This window comes from Vulpes lagopus, chromosome 7 (genome assembly GCF_018345385.1).
Source record: "Vulpes lagopus strain Blue_001 chromosome 7, ASM1834538v1, whole genome shotgun sequence".
Classification (NCBI taxonomy): Eukaryota; Metazoa; Chordata; class Mammalia; order Carnivora; family Canidae; genus Vulpes; species Vulpes lagopus.
The window spans coordinates 66299066-66325303 of NC_054830.1; the positions used below are offsets into that span (position 1 = coordinate 66299066).

General features: G+C 36.9%; 1 protein-coding gene across 1 annotated transcript in view; it reads right to left on the minus strand.

Moving 5' to 3' along the window:
* Positions 1 to 400: 400 nt before the first annotated feature.
* Positions 401 to 26238, minus strand: part of UGCG (UDP-glucose ceramide glucosyltransferase) — a 36427-nt gene continuing 10589 nt past the window's right edge. Inside the window, exons 2-9 of the mRNA XM_041762555.1 lie at positions 18390 to 18531; positions 10598 to 10700; positions 9729 to 9830; positions 8142 to 8254; positions 5599 to 5777; positions 4479 to 4565; positions 3434 to 3623; positions 401 to 2962 (exon numbers count right to left, since the gene is read on the minus strand). Coding sequence (XP_041618489.1) covers positions 2792 to 2962; positions 3434 to 3623; positions 4479 to 4565; positions 5599 to 5777; positions 8142 to 8254; positions 9729 to 9830; positions 10598 to 10700; positions 18390 to 18531 — 1087 coding nt within the window. The 3' untranslated portion in view covers positions 401 to 2791. The remainder of the gene's footprint in view (positions 2963 to 3433; positions 3624 to 4478; positions 4566 to 5598; positions 5778 to 8141; positions 8255 to 9728; positions 9831 to 10597; positions 10701 to 18389; positions 18532 to 26238) is intronic.

A 26238-nucleotide genomic window follows, 5' to 3' on the forward strand; every position in this document is an offset into this window, starting at 1 on the left:
CACCTAAGAAGCCAAGTGAGGCTGGGAGCCGGGGTGGGAGGGAGCCCAAGGGGCCAATGGGTCTCTTCTCCAGGTGATGACAGGCCACTGCTTCACAGGTCTGCCTGCACAGAACCAGCAGAGCTCAGGCCGCGTCCCAGAGTACCCGAACCAGAATCTCTGTGGGCAGGGCACAGGCATGTGTTATTTCTTCTTTTGAAGCTCTCTCGGTGTTTCTAATGTGCAACCAATGTAGAAAAGCCCAATGTTAAGCCGTAAGCCTGACTATAGCACAGTTTTGTAAAAAGGAAGATGTCAAAATTAACGCTTGAGAGAATTCTCCCAGTAATTCTGATGTGATCGGCACAACATGTGACTTATAAAAAGATAAAAAAAGGAAAAGGCAGTAAACAAAAATACATTATTGTTAATGTTTTGATTGTATTCAAATTTTTATTTTCAACAAAAAACTTGATACAATGATTTTAAATAATAAAATGTGGTATATTCTAGACACTTTTTTTTTAATGGTTTATTAAATTTGGACTCCTACAGTTCTGTTGTGATGCTTTCTTCAACATTTATATTATTTCTTACCATATTATCACCACTCTAAACTTGCTAAACAAAGAATCACTCTGCTTAAATGAAGTTTCACTTGAAGGAAATACTCCGTTACCACATAAAACACACATACAGAACAGTCATTTTTTTATATTTACAAAACACAAGAAGTCTGTCCAGCCATTTGGATTTGTTGTTACATTGCCCACACTGAGATTAGCAAAAAGCTAAGTAATAAGCAAAATTTCACTTCAGCGGTGCAAAGGATGGCGTCAACCAAACTTCATTAAACAAACCAACAAATTACAAACATATTCGCAAAATTCAACTTTTGTAATCGAGATTAAAAAAAAAAAACAAACACAAAGTGGGTCACAACTAGACTGGTTTTCACTGTGCAACTTTCCTCAGGGAGCAATACTACCCATTTCACATGGAAAGGAATATGCATCAAAGCCTTTGTTCATGAAGAAAATGCCCTTCAAACAAATTCGTCATAAGGCGCAAAAAAAAAGAAAAAAGAAAAAAAATGTTTTTGATTGAAGCAGTTTGGCCCAGAGAAAAGCTTATACATAATGTGTATCCATAGTATATACACATTAATAGGTATATTACACTTGAAACCATGTATGTTAGTCATTAGACAATTAAATGAATTGGCTCAGTGAGGTGAAAATGTGTCCGTTTTCTATAAATATGTAATTATTGCTGATATGCTACACATTATGCTCTGACATGGAAACTGTAGTAACTTAGAATTGAAAGCTGCCATATTGCCAGCGTCAGCCCTGCAGCAGGCGTTCATGTAGACAACATGCCATCCAATCCCAGAGAAAAAGCAAAAATTCCACTACAGGGGGAAAAAAAGGCTTATGCACTATCCCTTACATTTTGCCTATTTTTTTTTTTTTTAAACAAAAACAAGTCCAGTTCACCACAAGTTAAGCATAACGTGACAAGCAAGTCTAGCGGCAGGACGGGAGAGAAGAGTGAAAGACAGCATGCATTTACAACTAGCACTGATCTAGTCTACTCTGTCATACAAACTGGAATACAAAAATCCAATTTAAATAAGACTAGACTAACTGTAAGAGTAAAAAAAAAAAAAACACACACACAGTAGACTTAGTTTGATACTGATTGATTTTAAGAGTAAAACTCATCCTGTCCTCACTTAATACTCTACTGCAATTTATTTGATGGCTAGAATATTTACTTACTTAAAAAAGATATTAAATACCTGTATCATGAAATTACATTCTTTTTAACAATAAGACATACTGAGTAAGAAAATAGCTCATGTGTGAAATGTGTCTGAAATGCATTTTTCCTCACAACTATCAAAACATCCACTCACACTAAAACAAAACCACCCCCAATCCCCCCCCACCCCCGAAAAAAAAGTTAAGGAAAGATGGGGTGGGGTCGGGTAAGGGAGCAGGGAAGGAAAGGTTTACCAGCACAGTGATTAACAATGGTTCAAGACAGAACCAACAAGAGTTGGTCAAAAGGATGCCTTCAATACATGGCTACAATTAAAAACCAAACTCAACCACTTTTGGTTCATTGCAGTGAGACCAAAAAAAATATCTCTCACAGATTCATATAAATACTAGACTCCAGCTCTTTTACTATTATTATTTTTAAAGTTTTTCCATTTGTTTTTGCAAGGCCTAGCTACCTTATTTCAATTTATATTGGCTCTGCAACAACTACAAGAGGTAGGCATAGAGCATGAAAAAGTTTCTTAGTTAGTACCTCAGTGTGGGTTGTTCACCATACAATACCATTCACTTTAGATGTGTAAAGTGATTCCTTTCTAGTCTTTCCTAAACTCCAAAACAAAGCTGCTGCCATCCCATAAATGTTGTAAGAGTGTACTCACAGATAAGAAACTTTCTCTACTGAAGGATACTGTCATAGTGTTTGTTGCAGAGCATTCATATATTTATATATATATATATTTATTTTTAAAAAATAAACAAACAACGAAAACCAAACCCAGGTTCCTAGAACCAATTCTCTTGATTCACTACTTCCACAAAATAAAGTGTACCATTTGGCCAAGACTACAGATGTGTTTTTTTTTTTTTCTTCACAGATGCAAGTGCCATGCAAAATAAATTAAAGAACAGATATCAAACATACATGTGATAAAACTACTGAAGGTAGATCTTTAAAAGCATTTATACAAACATAATTTATAATACTTCTCTTTTTTCCTTTATGTACAGTCACAAAGCTGTAGTTATACATCTAGAATTTCCTCTGCTGTGCCTCCACAGCGCAATCTGTAGCGACCAGTTCTCCAGCTTATAGTAGGGTCCCATAATGCCGATAAAAAAATGTATATTGTCATGGATTCACGGATGAACCAGGCTACTGCATAATCAAGTTTTGAAAAACACAGTGTGCCGCCCTAGGAATTAAAAAACAAAAAAGACGGATTTACTGGCTGTTGAACTAAACATAGTTAAAAAATGAAATTCTTCAATATCACCCTTTTAAATACACTATATAAAATCAAGCCTGTTTCTTTATATAACTGAACTGCTGTGCTGTATCAGTTTAAAAAATGTTAATTATGAATAGAAAAAGCATTAAAATAATGGCTAATCCTAACATATTTTAGTTTGAATACTTGATTTGCTTAACATAATTTTTTTTTGGAGCCTTAATAAAAGTCCTAGTCTAGCTACCAACTGAAAGTTGAAAATCAAGTTAAGTTTTGCATCCACATTCTATTAAAGAAAGTAATGTTTAAACCTGATATTAACCTTCAAAAGGAAGCTAAAGAATGGCTCAGATAGATTTCATCAACCCTTTCTAAAATAAAAATAGTTTTAGTTCCACCAAATGACTGCCAATCTTTTCATGCCTATCCACATACCTGGACACCCCTGAGTTGAATGTAGTCAAATATAAACCATGCCAGGCAATGACACATGAAAAATACCATAATATCCCATCTGAATACATGGTGAGCTGCCCATCCAATAATTAAACTGGCAACAAAGCATTCTGAAATTGGCTCACAAATTATTGTAGCAGGAAGCATGTTAATTCGTAATTTGGTCCACCTAAAAGAAAAAAGACCTTTTTTATTTTTATTTATTTATTTATTTTTTTAAATACCTTTTTTAAACAACAGCCTGACTACAAGACTAACCAATCTTTCCACCAAATGACCAGCTCTTTATTCTGTGATATGAAGGCCCTCCTCTTTAAAGAGTATTTAATGAACCTCTTTTCTATTTTTATTTAGTATATCAAAGAAAAAAGTCTATAAATTCATTTGTATGGCCTACACTCTAACGAATAAAGATTATAAAATTCAAAGTATAGAAAGTTAAGAAAACAGAGATAAGCATATTAAAGAAATCAAAGTCTCAACATCTTTCTTTTTAAAAATTAGTCAAATTCAATTTAGTTAACATATACTGTATCACTGGTTTCAGGGGCAGAATTTAGTGATTCATCAGCTGCAGAGAACACCCAGAGCTCATTCATCATGTGCCCAGTTATGCCATCCCACCCTCCCCCACTTCAGCATCTCATATTTATTGAATGCTTTCAGGGCTACACAGCAAAGAAAATATGTTTAAACGTTAAATTTATTTTAGTAAGAGGTGTGGGGGATAGGGTAACTGGTGATGGGCATTAAGGAGGGCACGCGATGGAGGGAGCACTGGGTGGCATATGAGACTGGCAAATCACTGACCTCTGAAACCAACAGCATGTTATATATTAATTAATTGACTTTACGCTTTAAAAAATTTAAAAATCTATTTTAATAAGGTCGCTAACCTCTCTTTTCTGGAACTAAGCAAGACTTGACTTTTCAGTATTTTGAATACCACATTAGACCATGTAAAAATTACTCCCCTCAACCTTTCTCTTTTCATCCAGTATAAAAAGAAGAACAGCTGGCTTACCTGATCATTCTGGATTGAAACTGGGAAATTGAGTAAGAGCCAGAGTTCTGCATTGCAACCTGAGTGGACATTGCAAACCTCCAGCCTCTGAAAATTAAGACAATTATAAAATGAACTATGATGATGATGAACACATGCAGGCACGACTGATTATACGTTTACTCATCACTATACAGAGTAAGCAACTGCTGGTGTTCAGGGTGAGCCTCGTTCTCAGGATCAGCACCCTACTTGGGGTATATCAGACTCTTGGATCTTTGAGCAATACACAGGCCCATGAAGTACCATCTATAGTTGAGAGAGACTGCAACCCTTCAGTTTACAGTTTAAGACACTTAAAATGCAGACATTTTGAAAGTACTAAGTGCAGCGGGTTCTGTATTACAGTTTAGTCCCTGATCACTAATAAGCAAAACCAAAACTAAAACCAAAAAAACCACTAACTCAAATGGGAGGAGGTTGGATGTAGAGGAGGGATGTGTGATTTGTGTGTGGATATTCACAAGAAATGCAAACAAAAAGCATTATGTATCTCATGGGAACTATGGAACTATGAGTACATGAATACCATCATGAAAGAGTTTTAAAAATCTTCGTCAATTTTTAAAATCCTATCTTTAGTAAATTATCACAAAGGGGCAATGAACCCCTTTAAAAGCAAACACATGTTTTGACAGAGAAATGTGAATTCATTCTGTGAACCGTTAGGTGGCTTCTTAGCAGGCATCAAATAATCTGAGAAATCCCAAAATGTGCAATCATATTCTTTAAATTTTCACCTGCTGGCTTAAGACTGCACTAATATTTCTAATCTTCTGAAACACACAGAAATTTACATCCATAATAATGTAAATTTATAATCACAGAGAAGCTTCCTTTTAATGCCAAACTATGTTATAGAATGTAAAAGAATCAGAACACTTATTTTCTTCATTTATTTCTTTTATAACATATCTATAAATAATAGGAATTACTTTAAAGAAATATTAATCTATCCTGTACTCACTAGCAAGAAATAAAATAAAATAGCTCCTTAACCCATGGGCTTAACAAATACAATATACCAACAGAAGTCAGGTACTACAAGTACTATAAGCCTCATGTAATTTAGTTTGCTTACCGGTCAGCTATTGCTTTGGCCATAAAATAATCTTCAGCAATGTACTGAGCAAAAGCTATAAGCCCTCCTGCTTGATCTAACACATCCTTTCTCATTAAACAAGACATTCCTGTCACACATTTGAAGCCAGTGACATTGGCAGAGATATAAGACCTTGGATGGGAAGTTCCAAAATATACCTGTCCCCAAAAAAAGCAAAAACATATATGTATAATTAGAATGTTATGTTAAAAGTATGGTATCTAAAACATTTTTTTCTTAATGAACTTTAAGTATAACTGAGTGAATATCTTCTTATTCTTACATAAACTACCAGAATAAAAATCATTACAAAACACTGTTTACATGTGGCAGGCAATCAGTAGTTTATTTGACTATTCTTTTTTTTTTTTTTTTTAAGAATTATTTATTTTAGAGAGAGAGAGAAAAAGAGAGCATGTGAGTGAGAGCAGGAGGAGCGGCAAAGGGAGAGGGAGAGGGAATCTCAAGCAGACTCCTTGCTGAGTGAGGAGTCCCATATAGGGCTCAATCCCATGATGCTGATTATCATGACCTAAGCCAAAATCAAGAGTTAGACACTCAATCAACCGCACCATCCAGGTGCCCCTAGATTGACTATTTTTGTTATCACCATTACAAAGAAAAATATACTTCTAGGAAAAAATAATTCTATTTTCAAATAAATACTGTCTTCCCTAAAGCTACAAGATTCAAAGATTTATCCAAATAAAACTTAATTTGGATATAAAATAAGTCAGGTAAAAATATCACTCACTGATGTCAAATATTAACAAATATGTTATATAGCCTACTTTCAAAATGTTTGTGTAACTACATCTACACATACAGGCGTACGTATGTGAATGCATGTTACATGTGTATGTACGTTGTGTATATATTTCCACATACAAACAGCACTTATAGGTATATCAACCTATAGGACAATCCTATTTTAACTCCTTTTGTGCATCCTTTCATAGCTAGTTGCTTCCTGCCCCTGAGTCTCTGAGCTTCTTCCCTATTTCCCCAATGTTATTTTTCTTTATTTTTAAAATATTTTATTTACTTATCTGAGAGAGATTGAATGAGCATGCACATATGCATGAACAGGGGGGAGGGGGAGAGAGAGAAGCAGACTCCTAGTGAGCAGGGAGCCCAATGTGGGGCTCAATCCCAGGACCCTGGGATCATGACTTGAGCCAGAGGCAGATGCCTAACTGACTGAGCCACCTAGATGCCCCACAACTTGAATGTTTCTAAAACAAAAATACAAGGTGGTATATAGGAATAAAAAAGTATTTTCTTGGGGATCCCTGAGTGGCTCCGCAGTTTAGCGCACCTGCCTTCGGCCCAGGGAGTGATCCTGGGGTCCTGGGATCGAGTCCCGCATCAGGCTTCCCACAGGGAGCCTGCTTCTTCCTCTGCTTATGTCTCTGCCTCTCTCTTTGTATCTATCATGAATAAATAAATAAAATCTTAAAAAAAAAAAAGTATTTTCTTTTCAAGTAACTACTCAGAGTTTCTCTTACTAAACAAAAACTCTGATATTTAAAGACTTAATGATTTCTTGAAATCGGACAAATATATTCATGGGCAATAGTAAGAGTTCATGGCTCAAACTGCCAAAGGTTAAATTCCACTCACAACATACCTTTACCCCCTCAGATCTGTGGTAATCCCAAGACTGCAATTCAAAATAATGTAAGTGCAGATATGCTTAAAAGCAAGTTGATATGTTTAAAAGACTACAAGTGTATATCCTTCCCTGATGACATTAAAGCAAGTTTTTCTTCCTTAATGTTTAATAGCACAGAAATGGTTAAATCAGGTATAGAACATGCATGTGATAGACTGTGATATAGCCAATAAAAATCACTTTTATAAAAAAAAATCACTTTTATATAAAGTTAAAAATATGGAGAAAAGATAATGAAGTGACAAAAATCAGATACAAATTGTTTTTAGAGTACCATCTCAGCTTTTTAAAAAGGCACATGGGAAAAAAAAAATACAAACTTTCTCTCATTGGTAGGGTTATTCTCTCCTCACAAATATAATAAAAAAATCTTTAAAAAAAGGAAAGTCAAATGGATTTTATAATGACTTGTATAAATAATTTTCCATTTTATGTATTTAAATACTCTGATATTTTAAAAAGATTCTTTTCAGATTAGGTATCTGAAAGAACTATATGCCATGTGCTTTTATGTTAAGTCTATAGTCTAGAACCTAACTCTAGAACTGAAAGCGAGGGTTATAAGGATAAAGACTATGGTGTGTTCAGCTGGTAATGAGATCGCAAGGTGTTTCCTCCGTAAATCCATTCACTGCTGGAGTGTAGTAAGTTCAGCTGTCAGTGACTGCAGGGGCCCAAAAATGTCTTCACTCATAAAACACTAATCTCATGTTGGACACCAGTACTTAGCATGTTAAAACAGACTTAATTACAGTTCACATTGGGTAGTTCATCCCAACTCTCAAGTTTCTGGCGGATCAGGGATGTGACTGACAGTAAGAACATTATTTATGACCACCATACTTACCTGTTCTAATGTGGCAGCAAAGCCCTGTCTGTCTGCTACATAAGGCAGACCATGAACCAGGCCTACTTTCTCTGTCATTTGGTTAACCATGTCAGTGAGTGTGTCTGGAATTACTACAATAAAAAAGACAAAAAGGTGGCAAGGGAGAGAGGAAAAGAAAATCTTTTTAGTAAAATGCCCATTAATGCAAAATACATTTTGTGAACTATCATTAAATTCTTTTTTTTTTTTTTTTACATTTGGATCTAATAAAATTCTCAATCACTTTTCTAAGTAGAATACAAAATCTCCAAAAAAGGCATAATTTATGATAAGCTAATTTATGCTATACATTTTCAGGCTAATATACACCTACTATGTACCAGAAACAAGATATACCTTGAAAATGTTACTCCTCCTATTTCAGAACCTCCAAGCTGTCCTAAAGACAATATGGCCTAACTGACATGGTACAGGAGCAGAGATCAAAGGACCTCAGTCCTTATGCTGGCTTCTGCATTCTCTAACCATAGGAAAATGAGCCTCCTCTTTCTTAGAGGGTCTTAGAGGGTCTCTCTCATAAAACTGCTGAGAATTGAATGAGATGATACTCGACAGAGATGTGTACATGTGTTACAAAAACATAACAAATATATGATAGAAAATAAGACAGAAAACACGAAGAATGAACATAATCTCTGACCACAAACTAATAGATCTGTAATGATCCTGATTAATTAGGCCTGCCACACTTCTCTTAATTTTCCAATCTGCATTTTAGGCTAATAAAAAAATTTAAATCATTGTCCCCTCTTCAAATAGCAAACACCTCCTATCATTTTACATGACCTTATTTTTATTTCCTTCAAGTCTTTATGAACGAAATCTGCTCTATGAGTGTATTTGGGTCTTAAATACACATATTCGAGAGCAGTGGTTCTCAACTGCTGCTCTGCAAGGGACATTTAACAATGTCTAGAGACAGTTTTCAGTTGTCACAATGGAGAAAGAGGTGCTACTGGCATGGAGTGTGTAGCAGGGATCCTCGCTAATCATCCCTCAGGGCAGCCTCAACAACAAAGAATGATCCAGCCCAAAATGCTGAAGTCGAGAAACTTGTGGTAATTGGAATATAAATGTTTAAAAATGCCAAATGTGAATTATAATTCCAGTATATAAATGCCTTCTTCCTAAAATAATCTAAAAGCCATATATATACTTTGGTAAGATACTAACCTATTCATTTTTGTCCCTTTGTGTGAGATAGTCTATTATTGGTGCCACAAACAGACTCAAGTTAAAAGATAAGCTTACATGAACAAAGGAAAATTTACAACTATGAAAAATCCTATATAACGGACCATGACTATTTTATTAATAGTTGGAATTTTCTGTTCAATGTAATAATATTTTTATACATGTAACATTCTAGGTTAGCATTAAAAAATTCCAAATCTTACTAAGTATAACTTGACATTTTACCATGAAAAAATGAAATAAATTACTTTATTAAGCAAACAAAAAGGATTGATAAATATATTTTCAGATTGCTTTTGGCATTTTATCATCCAATGAATAGTTTTGTAAAATAAATAAAAAGAAGCTCACCTCTTATTCCACTATCACAAATCCATATCAGATCATACTTTGCAACTTCATATCCTGGCATTAAATTATTAATTTTAGGATTAATGCCAACTTTTTTGCCACCTAAAAATGTAAAGGTGCAACAGTCAAAGATTCGTGTAACATTGGAAGTATTTTCTAAAATTCAGATATAGGGTAGAGAGAAGTGAAAAGTACTTTCATATGTAATAATTTAAGCAAACATACTTTAACATTATGCTTCACATTCCTTAGTATTCATAATATATTCAGGAAAAAACTGTTCATTCTCAAAGATAATTTCTTTGAAAATGTGTTAGTTTCACTTTTTTAATTCTTAAGTTAATGCATCAATAGTTAACTATGAATCAATGTTTAATGGCAAATATCTCTCTACAAGTCTTCAGACTAAGCCCCTAGGCTTTTGAAAAACATTCATTTTTTTAAAAATATATTATTTTTGAAATATCATAAAAGCAAATTTTATTGCTCAACTCCCAATTACAGTGAATGAGATATAGGAAATCCCAGAGACTGAAAATATTAAAGAAACAAAAACAAAAACAAAAACAAAAAAAACAAACAAAAAAAAGAAACAAAAACAACAAACTCTTATGTCTGACTGAGAAAAACATGATAGGGTAATGGGGAGGGAGTAGGGGTTTTTTGGTTATTTTGTTAATCCCAGATAGGAAAAAAACATGTGTTTTTAGAACTTAAGTTTTCTTGAAAGGATACAAACATACCCTATCACTATTCCAACATGACAAAGCAAACATCCTAATAACTTCACTATAGTTTAATACAAAGATTACTGATACTTAATACTATTAAAGCAAAAAGGATTATTGGAGAATTAATTTGTTACCTACCAATAAACAATCTAGCATCAACATTTGGATATTTTCCAAGAAGCTTCTTACATACATCAATGGCTGGATCATCATGATCTTGTACACAAAGGAGTACTTCATACTAGTCAAAGAACACATTTTATGTAAATTAATCTCTTATAAAAATAAGCACATTATTAGTATTTACTGATAAAAAGGCATTAAGAAAAACAAGCAATTGTACACACACAGTTTAAAAGTTAAGAGAGTACTCATAATGGATGCAAACACTTATGATATCAAGTGTTGCTTTAATCGAGAACAGCTTCTCCCAGAACAGGGGGCCTATTTGCAAGCAGAAGAGATAATGAAGACACTGGCAGCCCTCACTGCTGATGTCTTGCCATTCCCAGATAGGCATGGCCTGGTAATTAAATGGGATCTCAAGCTTCTCTAGGGCCTTCCTCACTGAAGATTTACTAAATACAGGGTGCCCAGCAGTGTAAAAGCAACACAGAAAGCAAGCAAAATAAGCACCCACTCTGCTCTCTAGAAGCTCTCTCTGAATTTATTATTTCACGAAGGTGCTATAAATTATATGTCAAATTCTATAATGATCTATTTAAAGGGTGTTCCCAAATTCTTTACATGAAAAGGACAAAATGAGATTAGACTTTTGCTGTATAATAGTTTTTGAAATAAAATTTGATTAGGGATCCCTGGGTGGCGCAGCGGTTTGGCGCCTGCCTTTGGCCCAGGGCGCGATCCTGGAGACCCGGGATCGAATCCCACGTCGGGCTCCCGGTGCATGGAGCCTGCTTCTCCCTCTGCCTATGTCTCTGCCTCTCTCTCTCTCTCTCTCACTCTCTGTGACTATCATAAATAAAAAAAAAAATTAAAAAAAATTGAAAATCTATCATCCTGAAAAGCATGGTTAGCCTTTTAACATTGAAAATACCCAGGGCTTTATTTTGCTCAGTAGGTTAAGGATGTCATTTCATTGCATTTGACTGGCTGTGTCCATTACCCTGGGACATTTATTTAAAGAAGAGAATCGTGGCCCCACTCTTACTTTTGAATTAGAAATCTGGGGGTGATTCTGACATATAACCAGATTTATAAAATCTTGAGCTAAATCTTTAAGTTATCATTGAGTAAATGACTAAATTTTTAAAAAGTATTTGCTTTCACATACAAAAATGCTACTATATTATTTTATAGGGTAAGTATTCTTAGTTTTTTGTTGTTGTTGTTGTTGTTGTTGTTGTTGTTTTCAAAAATGCTGTTCAATTCATGCTGACTCAGTGACAAATTTCCTACCAATCCTTTCTAAAATGGGGTGGGCATGTTTAAGCAAAAGAGGGAGGTTAATTATGTTCACGAAAAAAACCCCCAAATCTATGGGTCCTAAAAAATAAAAAGAGCTAAGGATATAACTTTATAAGTATCTGAGCTACAGGGACTAGCACAGGTAAAGGGGAAATTCAGCAAAAACTAGCAACATGGGAACTAGTGGTTGAATATGAAAAGAGCCAGGATTAAAGCCAAAGAAGAAAGTAACATGATTTTTTTAGGTGAAAAATAAAAAAAGTTTTCTCAATACTTAGGCAGAGGGGGAAACGATGCATACTTTCCTCATACTTTCTACCTACTATTCTTATACATTCTATCATCTACTTCCAATGATAACTGACCAAAATTGCCACTCAGGAGGTATCGAAACCAACTTTACAGCTGCCTCGTCTCCAGGGACCAGATAAAAAAATCTGAGAATGGGAAGGACACCACTCTAGCCCACACCCTTGAACTTCCCAAAGGGTTGACTCCTACATCCTATAAAGCATCAGTCATCCTCCCAAATGGCTCTCAAAACAATGTTTGGTTGAACCAGCTAAAAGGAATTGACCTTCGCAATGAAGATCAGAAAGATTAAGTGACCTTCCAAAGGGTAAAGGTAACAACTGGCTTCCCTACTAGAGCATGCTGCTCAGCCAGGCTTGCGGTAAAAAATTCCTCATTCTTCCAAACACCACAGAGTTTCTTTAATGCTTTTAGAATTCAGGTTGTTTTACAGGTATAAGCAAGAACAGTGAAAGGAAATGTTCATAAGTGATAGAATTCCATAAAATATAATCAAAAAGTTAGTCTTAGCTTTTTTCCCTAGCAAGAGAAATCTTTGCAAAATATAGTTCTAGAAATGCACTCAGAGAACGTAGAGTTTACCTTTCTTCAAATGCAAGATTTAAAGTTTTTATTTTCGGCGCCTGGGTGGCTCAGTTGGCTAAGTGTTCAACTCTTGATTTTGGCTCAGTGCATGATCTTAGGGTCCTGAGATGGAGCTCCACATGGGACTCTGTGCTCAGTGGGGAGTTCACTTGAGTTCTCCTCTCCTCCTTTCCCTCTGCCCCTCACCCCTTTGCACCCTCTCTCTCTAAAATAAATAAATCTTTTTAAAAAATTAAAGTTTTTTTTTTTTACTGATTATATCCCTTAAACTTAATTTCAAAGGAAAATTAAAAACATCCTGATTACCCAGAGTGTGAACAAAACTCAAGTCACATTAAAAAATGTTCAGATTCTAATTAAACACATAACTTTTACTTGTTTTGGATATTGAAAATCATACCAAATAGGAGGTAAGCATTCCAAGTATTCTCTGAACTATTAGATTTTAACCAGTAGTCTTCGTTTTCAGCTATGATAATGACCCACGTCCTTCAGTTTGATCAAGCATTTTATTTGCTAGAAACCTCTGTATTAGAATAGTTAAATCACTTCCAACTACCCTGAAACTGGCAAAATACAACACACCAAACTGGTTAAAGACTCTCTTAGCTAATACAAAAAAATTCTCTGGATTCTTTTTAAAAAAAGATTTTATTTATTTATTGGAGAGAGAGTGAGTATGTGCGTGAGTGACAGGGGTGCAGGGAGGAAGAGCAGAGGGAGAGGGACAAGCAGACTCCACGCAGAACCCAATGTGGGCTTGATCTCACAACCTGCATTGAAATCAAGAGGCGGAGGGCTTAACGGACTGAGCCACCCAAGCACCCCTGGATATTTTTATACTATCTAAAGGATTAGGCATAAGAATATATGTTCAAAAACATAGTGTCTATTAAAAATATTACACTTTAAAAATATTTCAAGAAAACATTTAATAATTCAGAAAGGGCTTTAAGATATAGTGAATTTCATTATAAAGTGATATAGTATGAATACATAAAATCCAGAAATAAACCCCAGAGTAGTTCATATGAGAAGGTTAGTCTTTAGTAAGGTTACATACTAATAGCTAGAACTGGCTAATTTTCCCTTTTCCTTTTCAAACAGTGCAATGGCTAAAAGGCTGAGAACAAGGGGTGTGTGTGTGTGTGTGTGTGTGTGTGTGTGTGTGTGTCAGAAATCCACAAAATGGGATTCAGCCTTTGATATTTAAAAACAGAATATCTGAAATCGCAATAATCATGAATGCTACTTTTTAGCTTTTATAAATAAATTCAGATGCATATAAAATATTAGATTTAGGGATGTGAATAGCATTAGAAAAACTTTGCTGATTTGGCCCTGTAGATATTAGGAATATAAACTTTGCACTATAGCAAACAAGATAAAACATCCTCTCAAAATAGAAAACTGTTTTAATGATATTATCAGTTATATGGCATATCAAATAGGAATATCTTGGTCTATAAATAACTATACATCATCTCTACAGAAAATTTTATGATGATACTGGATGACAACAGAATAGAAATTTTCTATGACAGAATAGATTTAGACCCCAAATACCTAGAACATTCTTGCAGCATGGAGATTAATAACACTTATTAAGTTAATGCATTTGTCCTTAGGATAACTTTTGAGTGAAAGAAAGATGCCAGGAAGGAAATGTTTCATAAGAACACAGCTCTGAATTCGAAGTCTGGACAGCTCTGCTTCTCTATTTTCAAGAAACTGTTTATACGGTTTTCTAAATTTACGTGGCAAATTCCTAGTCTTGCAGATTTAGTAGTTTCACCACATATGTTGTGCTTGGTCTTTTGGTAATGGATTCAGTTTTCTGTCTTCTCTAATTCTTTGTTTAGAAGACCATTCAGTAAGAAAACAAGTCCTGTTACGGATAACTACACCACTGGCAAGAAAGAATCCACATGTGGCACCGGACTTGTAACATCTTACACCAATTCTCTATTTGCAAAAAAGGGAAAAAAAAAAAAACCACCAATATTACCACAGCTTCATGCTCCAATCATTTAAGCTATTTTTTTTTTAAGATTTTTACTTCTTTATTCATGAGACAGAGAGACAGAGACAGAGACAGAGAGAGACAGAGACACAGGCAGAGGGAGAAGCAGGCTCCATGCAGGGAGCCCGACGTGGGCCACCAGGATCACGCCCTGGGCCGAAGGCAGGCACTAAATCCCTGAGCCACCCAGGGATCCCCTCCAGTCATTTAATTTAAAATCTCTTCATATGGCCAGGATTTACTAACGTAAAGCTGTCAAACCATTTGAAACTGATTACTGCATCTTCCTTCTGCGGCTAGATCTCTCCCTAAAGGGCTGTCTATGCTGACGCCAAGCTGAGTGCTCAATTTTGCAGAAAATGAATTGTATGGCTTTTTCATTCTTATGTGTTTTTTTCCCCTCAAGGAATAAATAATAAAATAAGTGGACTGGGGCTCCTGGGTGCCATAGTCAGTTAAGTTTCTGACTCTTGGCTTCGGCTCAGGTCATGATCTTGGGGTCCTGGCACCAGTCCCCACCTCAGGCTCAGCACAGAATCTGCTTAAGACTCTTTCTTCCTCTCCCTCTGCCCCTCCCAATGCCATGTGTTCTCTCTCTCAAATAAATAAAATCTTTTAAAAAACAAAAACCAAAACCAAGTGGATTGACAAGATATGTAAAGCACCGAAATATTTCAGGGCAATTAGTATAGTAACAATTCTCACCAAAGTTTAAACCCAGAAATTCAGAACAAGTACGTAGTAAATCTTCTTGCACGTGTCCAAAATTAAGTAAAATTTCTGAATTTCAACATGTTCTTTTTCCAGAATGGTCTATAATGTTCCAAATCAAATGAGGAGGAAAAACATAAGTCCGGAATGAAATAAGACATATTTCTAGAAAACAATCTTCAAGTCGACAAAAAGCCAATAGTAAAGTTTGCTGGGCCTGGCAGTCACACAAATGTTCGTTTCAGGACTACGGGTCTCCTTGGTGACACAAGCAAGTTGTCTGTTCATTCTCAGATTTGTGGGATTTCAGTGGTTTAACTTTAGTTTCTTGGGGAACATTTGTCATCGGGCTTGGTTTTTTTAAAAAGTCAATAAAATTTTTTTAAAAAGTCAATAAAATGTGGCAAGGTCCAAATTTTCCTTTAGATTGCAGATCCTTAGACTTTCCCTCTGCTTTCTGTATTTTCTATTTACACAGCTAACAAACAGTACTTTTAGTACTGTACAAAGTTTTAGTAAATAACACTTTGAAAAAAGAATAAAAACAATCTCTTATATATGCAGTTCCTCATTTTATAATAAGTATAAAAACAGCTTTCTCCACAACCAATTTAAAGACCCCAATGGCATAAGTGGAAAAAGAAGCAAAAACTAGAGCTCTTAAGATAATCTCAAATTGTAATTAAAAAAATCTTCATTCAGAAGGAGAAATCAATCATGGACTTATCCCAAATGTTCAGAATTAATGGATACATATGTTCTTGGGTTATTTTTAAAAACCCTTTCTGCAACTAAAACCCAAACTAACTTCCGCAACCAATTCAATTCCATGACTATCATTTCCTGAGGACCCAACATAAAAGTTCCATAAGTAAGCTCTGAGAGTGAGTGATGGCAAAAGGGCAAGATGATGATGAAACAACTGAAATGTGACATTAAATTTCAACAAGGATAAATGCATGATTCTAAGCTATTCTGAGATTTAATATCAATGAAAATATTCTTCATTAAAAAAATTCTTTGCATTTACCTACATAATGTAGGACTTGAAAACCTTCCATTTTTCTTATTGCAAAGCTTATTTTACAGTTAATTTTACTTGTATCATTCTTTCTAAATTACAAAAGAATACTTCTTACACTTTCACATTTGAAGAAAATCAAGTGATTTTTTTAAAAATTACATATTACATTTATTGGATAGATATTGCATGCACGCTTCACATCTCTAAAATTATTAAACACACACATAAACTAGAAGAAAAACACATAATTGTTTTGCTTCATCTTAGCTTCAAATACCTAGACTTCCAAACTTTAAAAGCACTAATATAAAAACAACACTAAAAAATAACTGAATTATACTTGTGTCTACATACTTAATAAGAGCTGCATTAAGGCTATCACATCTGTGTCTTCTCTATTCTTTTCATTGATGCTACAAAGAAAAATAAGAGCTAAAAGAAAAGAAATAAGAGTGTGAAAAACAGTCACCATGAGAAGTGTGGTGGATATATTATCTTCCTCCTCACTAGTTGGGATACACTGTTCTAAGAAAATAGGGCAAGAGTCTCCAAAGGGCAAAAACTATGGAGAAACTGAGACAGTAAGAGTAAAACGTGACACAAGTGAACGGGGACCTTGGAGGAAAATTCAAATCAAGCAGCTAGAAATGTAAAGACACATTCAAAAGCAGTGTTTCAAAAAGGCAGCTTAAAAAGCGGCAATCAAGCTGCCTACATAAATCAAGAAACAGTCAATTCTCCTAAGAAACTACAGGTGGAATATCAAAGGGAAGAGATAAAAAGAATACTGTCACCTCAAGAAAACTGGGAGTTCGCCAATGAAGGAATATGTTGAGTTCACAGATCTACAGATTGTATAGATGAATGATACAAACAACACAACAAACAGTAGACTACTACTCAGCCATCAAAAGGAATGAAATCTTGCCATTTGCAAGACATGCATGGAACTAGTGGATATTATGCTGAGCGAAATAAGTCAATCAGAGAAAAACAATTATCATATGATCTCATTCATATGTGGAATTTAAGAAACAAAACAGAGGATCATAGGGGAAAAAAGGAAAGGAAAAAAAAAGATGAGATGAACCATAAGAGACTCTTAATTATAGGAAACAAACTGAGGTTTGCTAGAGGGGAGGGCATGGGGGGAAAGGTAACTGGGTGATGCGCATTTAAGAGGGCACAACATGTAACGAGCACTGGGGTATTATATAAGACTGACAGATCACTGACTTCTATCTCTGAAACCAATAATACATTATATGTTAATTGAATTTAAATAAAAATAATTTTTTAAAAACAACAAACAATACATATGGCATTAAAACCCAGAAAGATAAAGAAATTAGAAATTAGGTATGAGGAAGCCCCATCTTACCGCTAATCGTAACCTGTTCTTGGCTCAAAAGGCAGATTCTCAAGGGAATTTACGTTTACTACTAGCTATCTTGCATCCCATCTCAGATCACTAAATGCTGCTTTTTCTCTCTCACTGCCTCTTCTTCTCGTCATTCACATATGCCTCTCATGGAACAAGATTTTTTTATTCAAACTGCCAAGCACTTAACAATGTCTGAGTTCCAGGAGGTCTACTCTGGGATTTCTAATTCAGATGGACATGCAGGTGGTTACAAGATTACAAAAGGAAATCTGTCTCCTTCCTCAACTCCATTTCTGTCCTGTGACTACTGCTATCACAGCATAAATTGTATGAGACTGACATTGTCGTGCATTTTTAATACCTTCACCTTTTACAGTCAACATGGCTCTTTACGAGAGAGACATGAGAGAAAAGCACAAGGGGGTATCTCACCCATTTCTAATGAGTTCAAGGTTGTACTTACTTTGGGGTAATCCAATTCGAAGAATGTCTCCAAGTTGTTGATTAAGTTAGGATCTACGCCTTTCAGTGGCTTCAGAAGAGACACACCCGGGAGCTTGCTATATGGCTGTTTGTCCGTTGCCTTCTTGTTGAGGTGTAATCGGCTAAAAAGCAAATGATATATACATTATTTCTGGATAAAGTATGTGTGAGGCTATTGAGAAATTACTAAATTCTGGGATCCCTGGGTGGCGCAGCGGTTTAGCGCCTGTCATTGGCCCAGGGCGCGATCCTGGAGACCCAGGATCGAATCCCACATCGGGCTCCCGGTGCATGGAGCCTGCTTCTCCCTCTGCCTGTGTCTCTGCCTCTCTCTCTCTCTCTCTCTCTATCATAAAAAAAATTTTTTAAAATTTAAAAAAAAAGAGAAATTACTAAATTCTAAGTTTTATTTGTTTACTTGTTTTTTTTAACTTTTATTTTTTAATTTTTATTTAAATCCAATTTGCCAACATAGAGTACAACACTCAGATATCTAAAAATGAGCAAAGTAACCAGAGAAGTGCCCAGTTTAGGAAAACCAGAACGAAGCAGATTGAATGTTCCAATGAAGGCTGGAGTTTAAGACTGTTGTTTATGGTTGTACTCTCAGTGCTTAGAGAACTATGCCTAGCAGAGAGTAGGCATTCAATAAATACATGGTGAAGAAATGAATTATAGTGTTAGCCCACATATTAACTGCCCTTCCTCCCAAACTGCCATCAAAGTGGACCAAGAACTATATAAACAGTGGGGGGTGGGGGGGTGGGGAGAGGAGTTCCTATCTTCCCCAGAAAACCAGAGAAGTATAACCAGAAAAATCTGAGAAATTTCTATAACAAGCAGCCTACATAACACACAACTGAAAGAAGTATTATGCTATTGGCACAGCAAGCAAGAAAATGGGTAAGTAGCAGAACTTCTAATATTCACAAGCTCAGAATGGCAGGGGTGGAACAGAGGGAATTTGAAAGTATGAAAAAAAATCTCTGTGATGAAAAAAAATGTCTATTAATGACATTGGAAAATATACCAGTGCCACCACTACACAGATAAGTTGGCCAAGGTTCTCAGCGCTGGTCCATCCCAAGGGTGCCACAGCAAAAGGCTCCTAAGGAGGGAAACCATGCGAATTAATGAAAGAATTTGCCCCAGTTAATGCTCATGGTGTGACAACAAAGAGAAGAGATGCCTTTCAGCAGAGTGGTGATGTTTCTAAAGGAAGTCACTGAAATCCTTCCTCCTCCTCATAAGCAAGTCTCCAAGCACTCAACAGTAATTAGAGGTTAGAACGATCACGGGACCATGTGCAAGATATTTTAAGACACACGTTCTTCCACATTTTAACATCTCTGAAATCGATGGCATCTTAACAATTGGTGGCAGCCAGATGGCAGTCCTAAATTAGTAGCATAAAAACCAGCCAATGAAACCTTCTAGAAGATCAAGAAAACACCATAATCAATGCATCTTTGATTTGATGAAATACACCATTAATCTATGAATGACTTCTGAAAGTACACCACTAACATCATCCACAGCAGTTAGCCCTGGGCTCATGCTCAGTTAATTAAAGGCCATAGCGAATATCCAACATTTCAGATAAGGCCATAAAACATTTTACAGAAAGAAAAATGGGTTACCTACAATGGAAAAAAAAATTTAAACCAGTAAGAGATTTTTTAGAAAATAAGATAGTATCAATTTCTGATATACAACTTCCAAATGCCAGAAAAATAATAGGGTATCATTTCCAGCAGTGCTGCTCATTGTGGTTTGCGGATAAGTTGCATTTTTACCGGTCTGCGATGAGAAGAAATGAAGAGAAAGCATTTAGAAACATTTACAGCAATTTGACATTTCCATGCCATCCAAGCACGTGATCAGTATTTATTTTTATTGTAGTTTACCAAAGTATCAGTCTATGCCAGACTGGAAAAATTTTAAAGAGCTGATCTTCTGCCATAGATAGTTAGGAAAATATTCATCTAGCAAGTTCATCTAGAGGATGGACAGAGGTAAAACCATGATCTGAAACTTATACAACCACTGGGGTGCCTGGGTGGCTCAGTTGGTTAAGCATTCGACTCTTGATTTTGGCTCAGGTCATGATCTCAGGGTCATGGGATCGAGCCCTCAATAAGTGTGGAGTCTGCTTAGGATTTTCTCTCTCCCTCAATCCCTCCCTGCCCCGTGGGTACACCAAGCTTTCTCTCTCAAAAAAATAAAATAAGGGGTGCCTAAATGGCTCAGTCACATAAGAGAAGTCTGTCACCCCTGTCCCTCATTCTCAGCATTATTAGTTTCTTGCCCATCTTTCCAGAGACTTTTAAAAAATGCATATACAAGCCAACACACACACGTACAAATCTAACATAATATTTATAATGTTTAATAGAGATGCATTAAAAGCATGTTTTAAAATACAGGAGTGAACTGTTAGGAAAATAGAGAAAACCTCCCAGGTCAGAAATGTGGAGAAATCTATGAGGGACTGCTGGATGCTTGCCCCAGGGCCATCTGTTAGTCCCTGATGATCTAGAGATGGAGACAAGCCTGAGACAAGAATGATGGGACCTCTGTTCTGTCCATCTTGTATAAATACAGAATCCCTGAAAGGCAAAATAGAAAAATGCTGGCCCAGAGAGCAAAGATGGGGATGCTGCCTTCTTGGATTCACTCCTGAATGAAGTAAATAAAAGGAAAAAGTCTTCCAAGAGAACACCCAACACATGGGTTTGGAACCCATAGCACAAATTACCTGTGCTGCTTGAACAAAACCCAAGAGAAAGGATAAGAGACCATCCTAGGTGAAGAAAACACTCAATGTCTAGAAATAAAAAATATAATCATTCACATTTGAAATGCAATAGACAGAAGAATGCATGCACAGCTTAAAAGAGAACTAGACAACTGGAATCTAGATTTGAAGAAATTATCCAGAATATGGCAGAGAGAATGGGAGGCAAGGCACTGAAATCCTGGAACAGTTTGAGACATGGAAGACAAAATAAGAAGGCCTGGAATCCCAGGAATTTTTTCATATTTTCCCACTGCATGATCATTAAGTGCTATTAAACTTATTGAATCACGCACAAGGTCGACCAATACAGAGAAACCCAGCCCACTAGCTCACTGAATTTGGCAAATCTTTAAATTAAAAACAAGGATAACTTAAACAGTGTTAAATAGTCCAGGACTGATCCTACGCCCCCCTCTTCCCTTCCTCTTTATTAAGACATTTTACTTTAAATGCTAATAGAGATATACCTCCTGTCCTTCGGAAAGCTTTTTGTATCAAGAATGTAGTATTTTATCAGACTCATTTCTGACTCACCAAACAACAATGAAGTCCTTTCTGGTTAATACTAAATCTGAAATTTCTACTCAAAATAATTATAACCAAACTATGTCACAGGATCTTAAAAAAAAAAAAATCCCATCTGTCTTTCTCCCATCTCTCTCTCTCCCCCCCTCAACCTCCCAAATTTCCATTCCATACCCCCTAAGGAGTCATCTTGTGAAGTACCCCCTAGGATACAAGAATCCTACTTTGGAGCATATTGTTTTGATTTATGTAACATAACTGACAAAGCCCCTTGTTACAAATTATGTGAAATGTTTATCAAAAACAGTAAAACATCCATTACATCACACACCAAATCACATGGCACTACAGTGAGCACACAGTGGTGCTCCACGACTACTTGCCATTCCCTCCCTGAACAATCATTTCTGAACCCCAGATGTACACTAGGCATCATCCTGCACACTGGAGATAAAATGAACAGGGGGATTCCCTACTGCCACGGAGCTGCAGTCTAATGGAAGAGTTACACGTGTACAGAAGCTCTTCTCTACACAAAACTTTTATAGTCAACCAAACTATGTTCTAAAGCGAGAGCTTTAATATAACTTTGCCCGCCACACAGAGAAAGGATGCTGGCGGATGCCTTGGCCATGGCTAGTGTTTTGTAAGCCAATCTATATTTTTCAAAATATGATCAACAGCCCATTTGCCCAGAGTCTCAAAAATGGCCTGAGTGAGTCCTCCAAGTGAGGTGGCTCTGACAGGGTCTACAGGGTTTACTGGTTTCAAACCGGTTTACCTCTGGTATCTCAGAGCAGGGGATCTGTAGGACTAAGAACTGAACTTGAGCCCACTGCATCCACCCATTGCACTGGATTTATCATGGGTGCCCATTTCCACCCTTGACTTAGAGCAGGTGACTCACTTTCTGTCAGGATCCTTTGTACAGTCCTTTCTCAGTTGGAGGTTCTACACCAGAAATCCAGTTCTACCTTCCCATCATGCATCTGGCTTGCAGGGCCTTGTCTTTCTTTTAGAGGGCAGGGAAGAGTACTTTTTATTGATATGTAACACATAAAGTCACATGTGTGCATACAGCTCAGTGAATCTTCTCAGAGTGAAACACCCATAAGCAGGACCCATATCGAGAAGCAGAATATTACTGGAATCCCACAAGCCCTTGTGGATCCCCATCTGCTAACTACCCTCCTCCTCAAGGGTAATGACTTCCAACACACCAATTCTGCCAACATTAGAATTTTATCTCAAGGGAATCCCATAGGATGTACTCAATTATATCTGGTTTCTTTGACTTCATGTGTTTGTGAGATTCATCTTTGCTGTTACATTTAGTTATAGTTCATTCATTTCTTTAAAAGAGTCATTTATTTTGAGAGAGAGAGAGAGTGAAAGAGCAAGTGGACATGCACAAGCAGGAGTGGCAAAGGGGGTGGAAGAGAGAACCTCAAGCAGACTCTGCACTGATCCAATGCAGGGCTGGATCTCGCGACCCTGAGATCATGATGAGCCCAAACCAACCGACTGTCCCATCCAGCTGCGCCTAGTTCTTCATTCTTATTGCAGCCTACATTCCTTGTATTAATACACCACACTTTATTTAGCTACTTTCTGTTGATGGGCATTTGGGTTATTTCCAATTTGCGGCTAATACATTTAGTCTGCAGCCTTGTCTCTGTCCTTACAAAAGTATCAAAAACCCTGGCCTAAACCCCCCCCCACACCCCCCCCGGACTTACACTTTCAGACAAGATGAAGAGATAGAGGTTGGATCTGCTTGTCTACCTGAAGCAATTTTTTAAAAAATCAGACAAGATGTGGGAAACAAATGGGAAACGGTGGCTTTTAAGATACTGGACATGAGATAAAGGAGGACAGTGACTCCTGCGACATGGAAAACAGATGAAGTCAGTGCTCCAATTGCCCCAGCTCACCGCTCTGAGACAATTTCCAGACCAGGAGACCAGTGTTTCTCAACACTTATATACACGATGCCCACAGGTAAAAATCACAACGTAATGGATCAGTTGCAGAGCGTATGAAGCTGTATTTTTACAAGCATCTCAAATGATTCTGATGCAGGCTTGCAGTGAACCACACTACCGTAGACTATAAATTCTCCAGGCTCCAGCAAAATAATGATAAATAGTACATTTATCTCAATTTAAAAAAAAAAAAACATTGACTAAATAAGAGTAAATAAACACATACAGAACTCAGAAGGTAAGGTTAGTCTAGAGGTAAAAATACGGAGCCATCCAGCGTTTGTTAAATACATAAGCTCTACCTGGGAGCTGACGGTCGTACAGGGCCAGTAGTGCACGAATAGGACTATGTGTGAGTCGCCCAAGAAGCAGAAAGAAAGGCAGGAAGAAAGGATTTACTAAAAAAGGCTTTATCTGGTGAAGCTGTTTTCTTTTTGAAAGTGGTCAAGGAAGAGCAACACTGAATGCAGCTGAGAGGTCAAGAAAAGAAATGAAAAAAAAAAAAAAAAAAAGAAAAGAAAAGAAATGAAATGCCCACCTGATTGTGTGGACTTGACGCCCTTGAACTCTGCGGGCAGGGGTAAAGGAAAACAGGCTAAGAAGGAAATGAATGAGAAGTGCAACGGGATAACAGGGACATCTGACCTGAATAAAAGTTACTCTGGCCTGAACAACTAAGATGGGGAAAGGTTTTTCAGTGTAATTTTGGAGGGGGGATTTTTTTTTTTAATACTTGAGTATATAGAGTGAGAGAGAGAAAAGTTAAAATAATTAATGGCATGATAGGGCCCAGTGTGAAGCAGGAATTAGGAAAATCTGACAAGACCAAAGGTAAGAAGGGTGAAGGGTTGGAAAGAGGTTCTGCCAATAATGGGTGACGGAGGCTAAAAAAAGAAACAAAAGCACTGCCAGGCGGCACCGAGGCTCGGCGGAGACCTGAGACCATGAATGTGTAGTAGTACTAACCCACATGGCTGAGTGGTCACCCTCTGCGCGACGTGGAAAGTTGAGACGCTATAAATTATGAGATGGGTTCCGGATAACAAGGCAGACTGATAGGAGGGAAGGCGAGGGACAAGATGAGGCAGCGATGAACTCTGAGTTCTGGCTAGATGGCCGGTTCCAAGAAACCAAGAGATAACAGGTGGATGGATGCCACAACTGTGGATACACAGCCTAGGGCAGTTATTCTCAACCTTGACTGCACAAGAAAATCACCTGGGGAGTTTAAAAAATCCTGACGCTCAGACCAATTAAACCAGAATGTCTAGGGCTGAGACACAGGCAAGGAGTTTTTGTTTTTTTGTTTTTTCTTTTAAGGACTCCCATGGTGACTCCGAAGTGCAGTCAAAGCTGAGAACCATGGACCTAAGGAAGACTAGATCACTGTAAGAAGAGAAGAATGTGAGAAGAGGTGGAAGCTCAGGAGGATCGCAGTTCTGGGATGGCTAAAAACAAGAAGGCCGAGAAGGGGCAGGTCAAGTGGTATGAGAATGGGGGAGAGGTGCAGACAAGAAGTAGGGGCTCCCTCCACAGTACTCTCAGTGTTGCCAGTTATCAGAAACGAAAGAGTCACAGCAACTGGAGAAAGTCCCATACAGATACTCTATCCCTGGGGACTACTTCCGGGGTTATTTTTAGGTTATCACTGGCTGTACAGAGCCACATGCTGGTTTAAGAGCCTGGGCTGGAGCAGATCACCTGGATTTTTATACCAGCTTCACAGTGAACTGAGTATCCTTGGGTAAATTACTTCTTTAACTCTCTTTTTTTAAAAAAGGGGGGATGATTAGTACCTACCTCATAAAGCAGTGAGAAACAGATGAGATTGAGCCACAAAGTTAACATTCAATGACAGCTGTTATTGATAATTTTTTAAAAACTAATTTTAAGGACATTTTCCACTTCTCCAAATTACTATAGTTCTAGTAAGAGATTTAGAAATGGCAAATGTTGATAAGGCTTATACACCAGAATGGAAGAACTAGAAATTCATATGCTTAAAGATTCTTTCATAAATATTTAAATATCAAACCATTATGATGGGTCTTTTTATTTTTTAAAGATTTTTTTTTTAAGATTTTGTTTTTGATTAATCTCTTTACCCAATGTGGGGCTCAAACTCACAAACCCAAGATCAAGAGTCACATGCTCCACTGACTGAGCCAGCCAGGCGCCCATGTTGTTGTTTTGGGGTGGTTTTTTTTGGACAGCGCAAGAGTATGAGCACTTGGGGTGCGGGTGGGTGGGGGGCAGATGGAGAGAGGGAGAGACAGTCTTAAGCAGGCTCCATGCTCAGCACAGAGCCCGACATGGGGCTCAATCTTGCAGCCCTGAGATCATGACCTGAGCTGAAATCAAGAGTTAGATGCTTAACCAACTGAGCCACCCAAGCACTCGGGATTTTTTTTTAAACATAAAACCACCCTGGTGTATTAAGAAAGATTAAAAGGGGAAAGAGGAATCATCAAAAGTCCCAAATCATGATCAAAACAGGAAGTCAAAACACGGCATAAAAG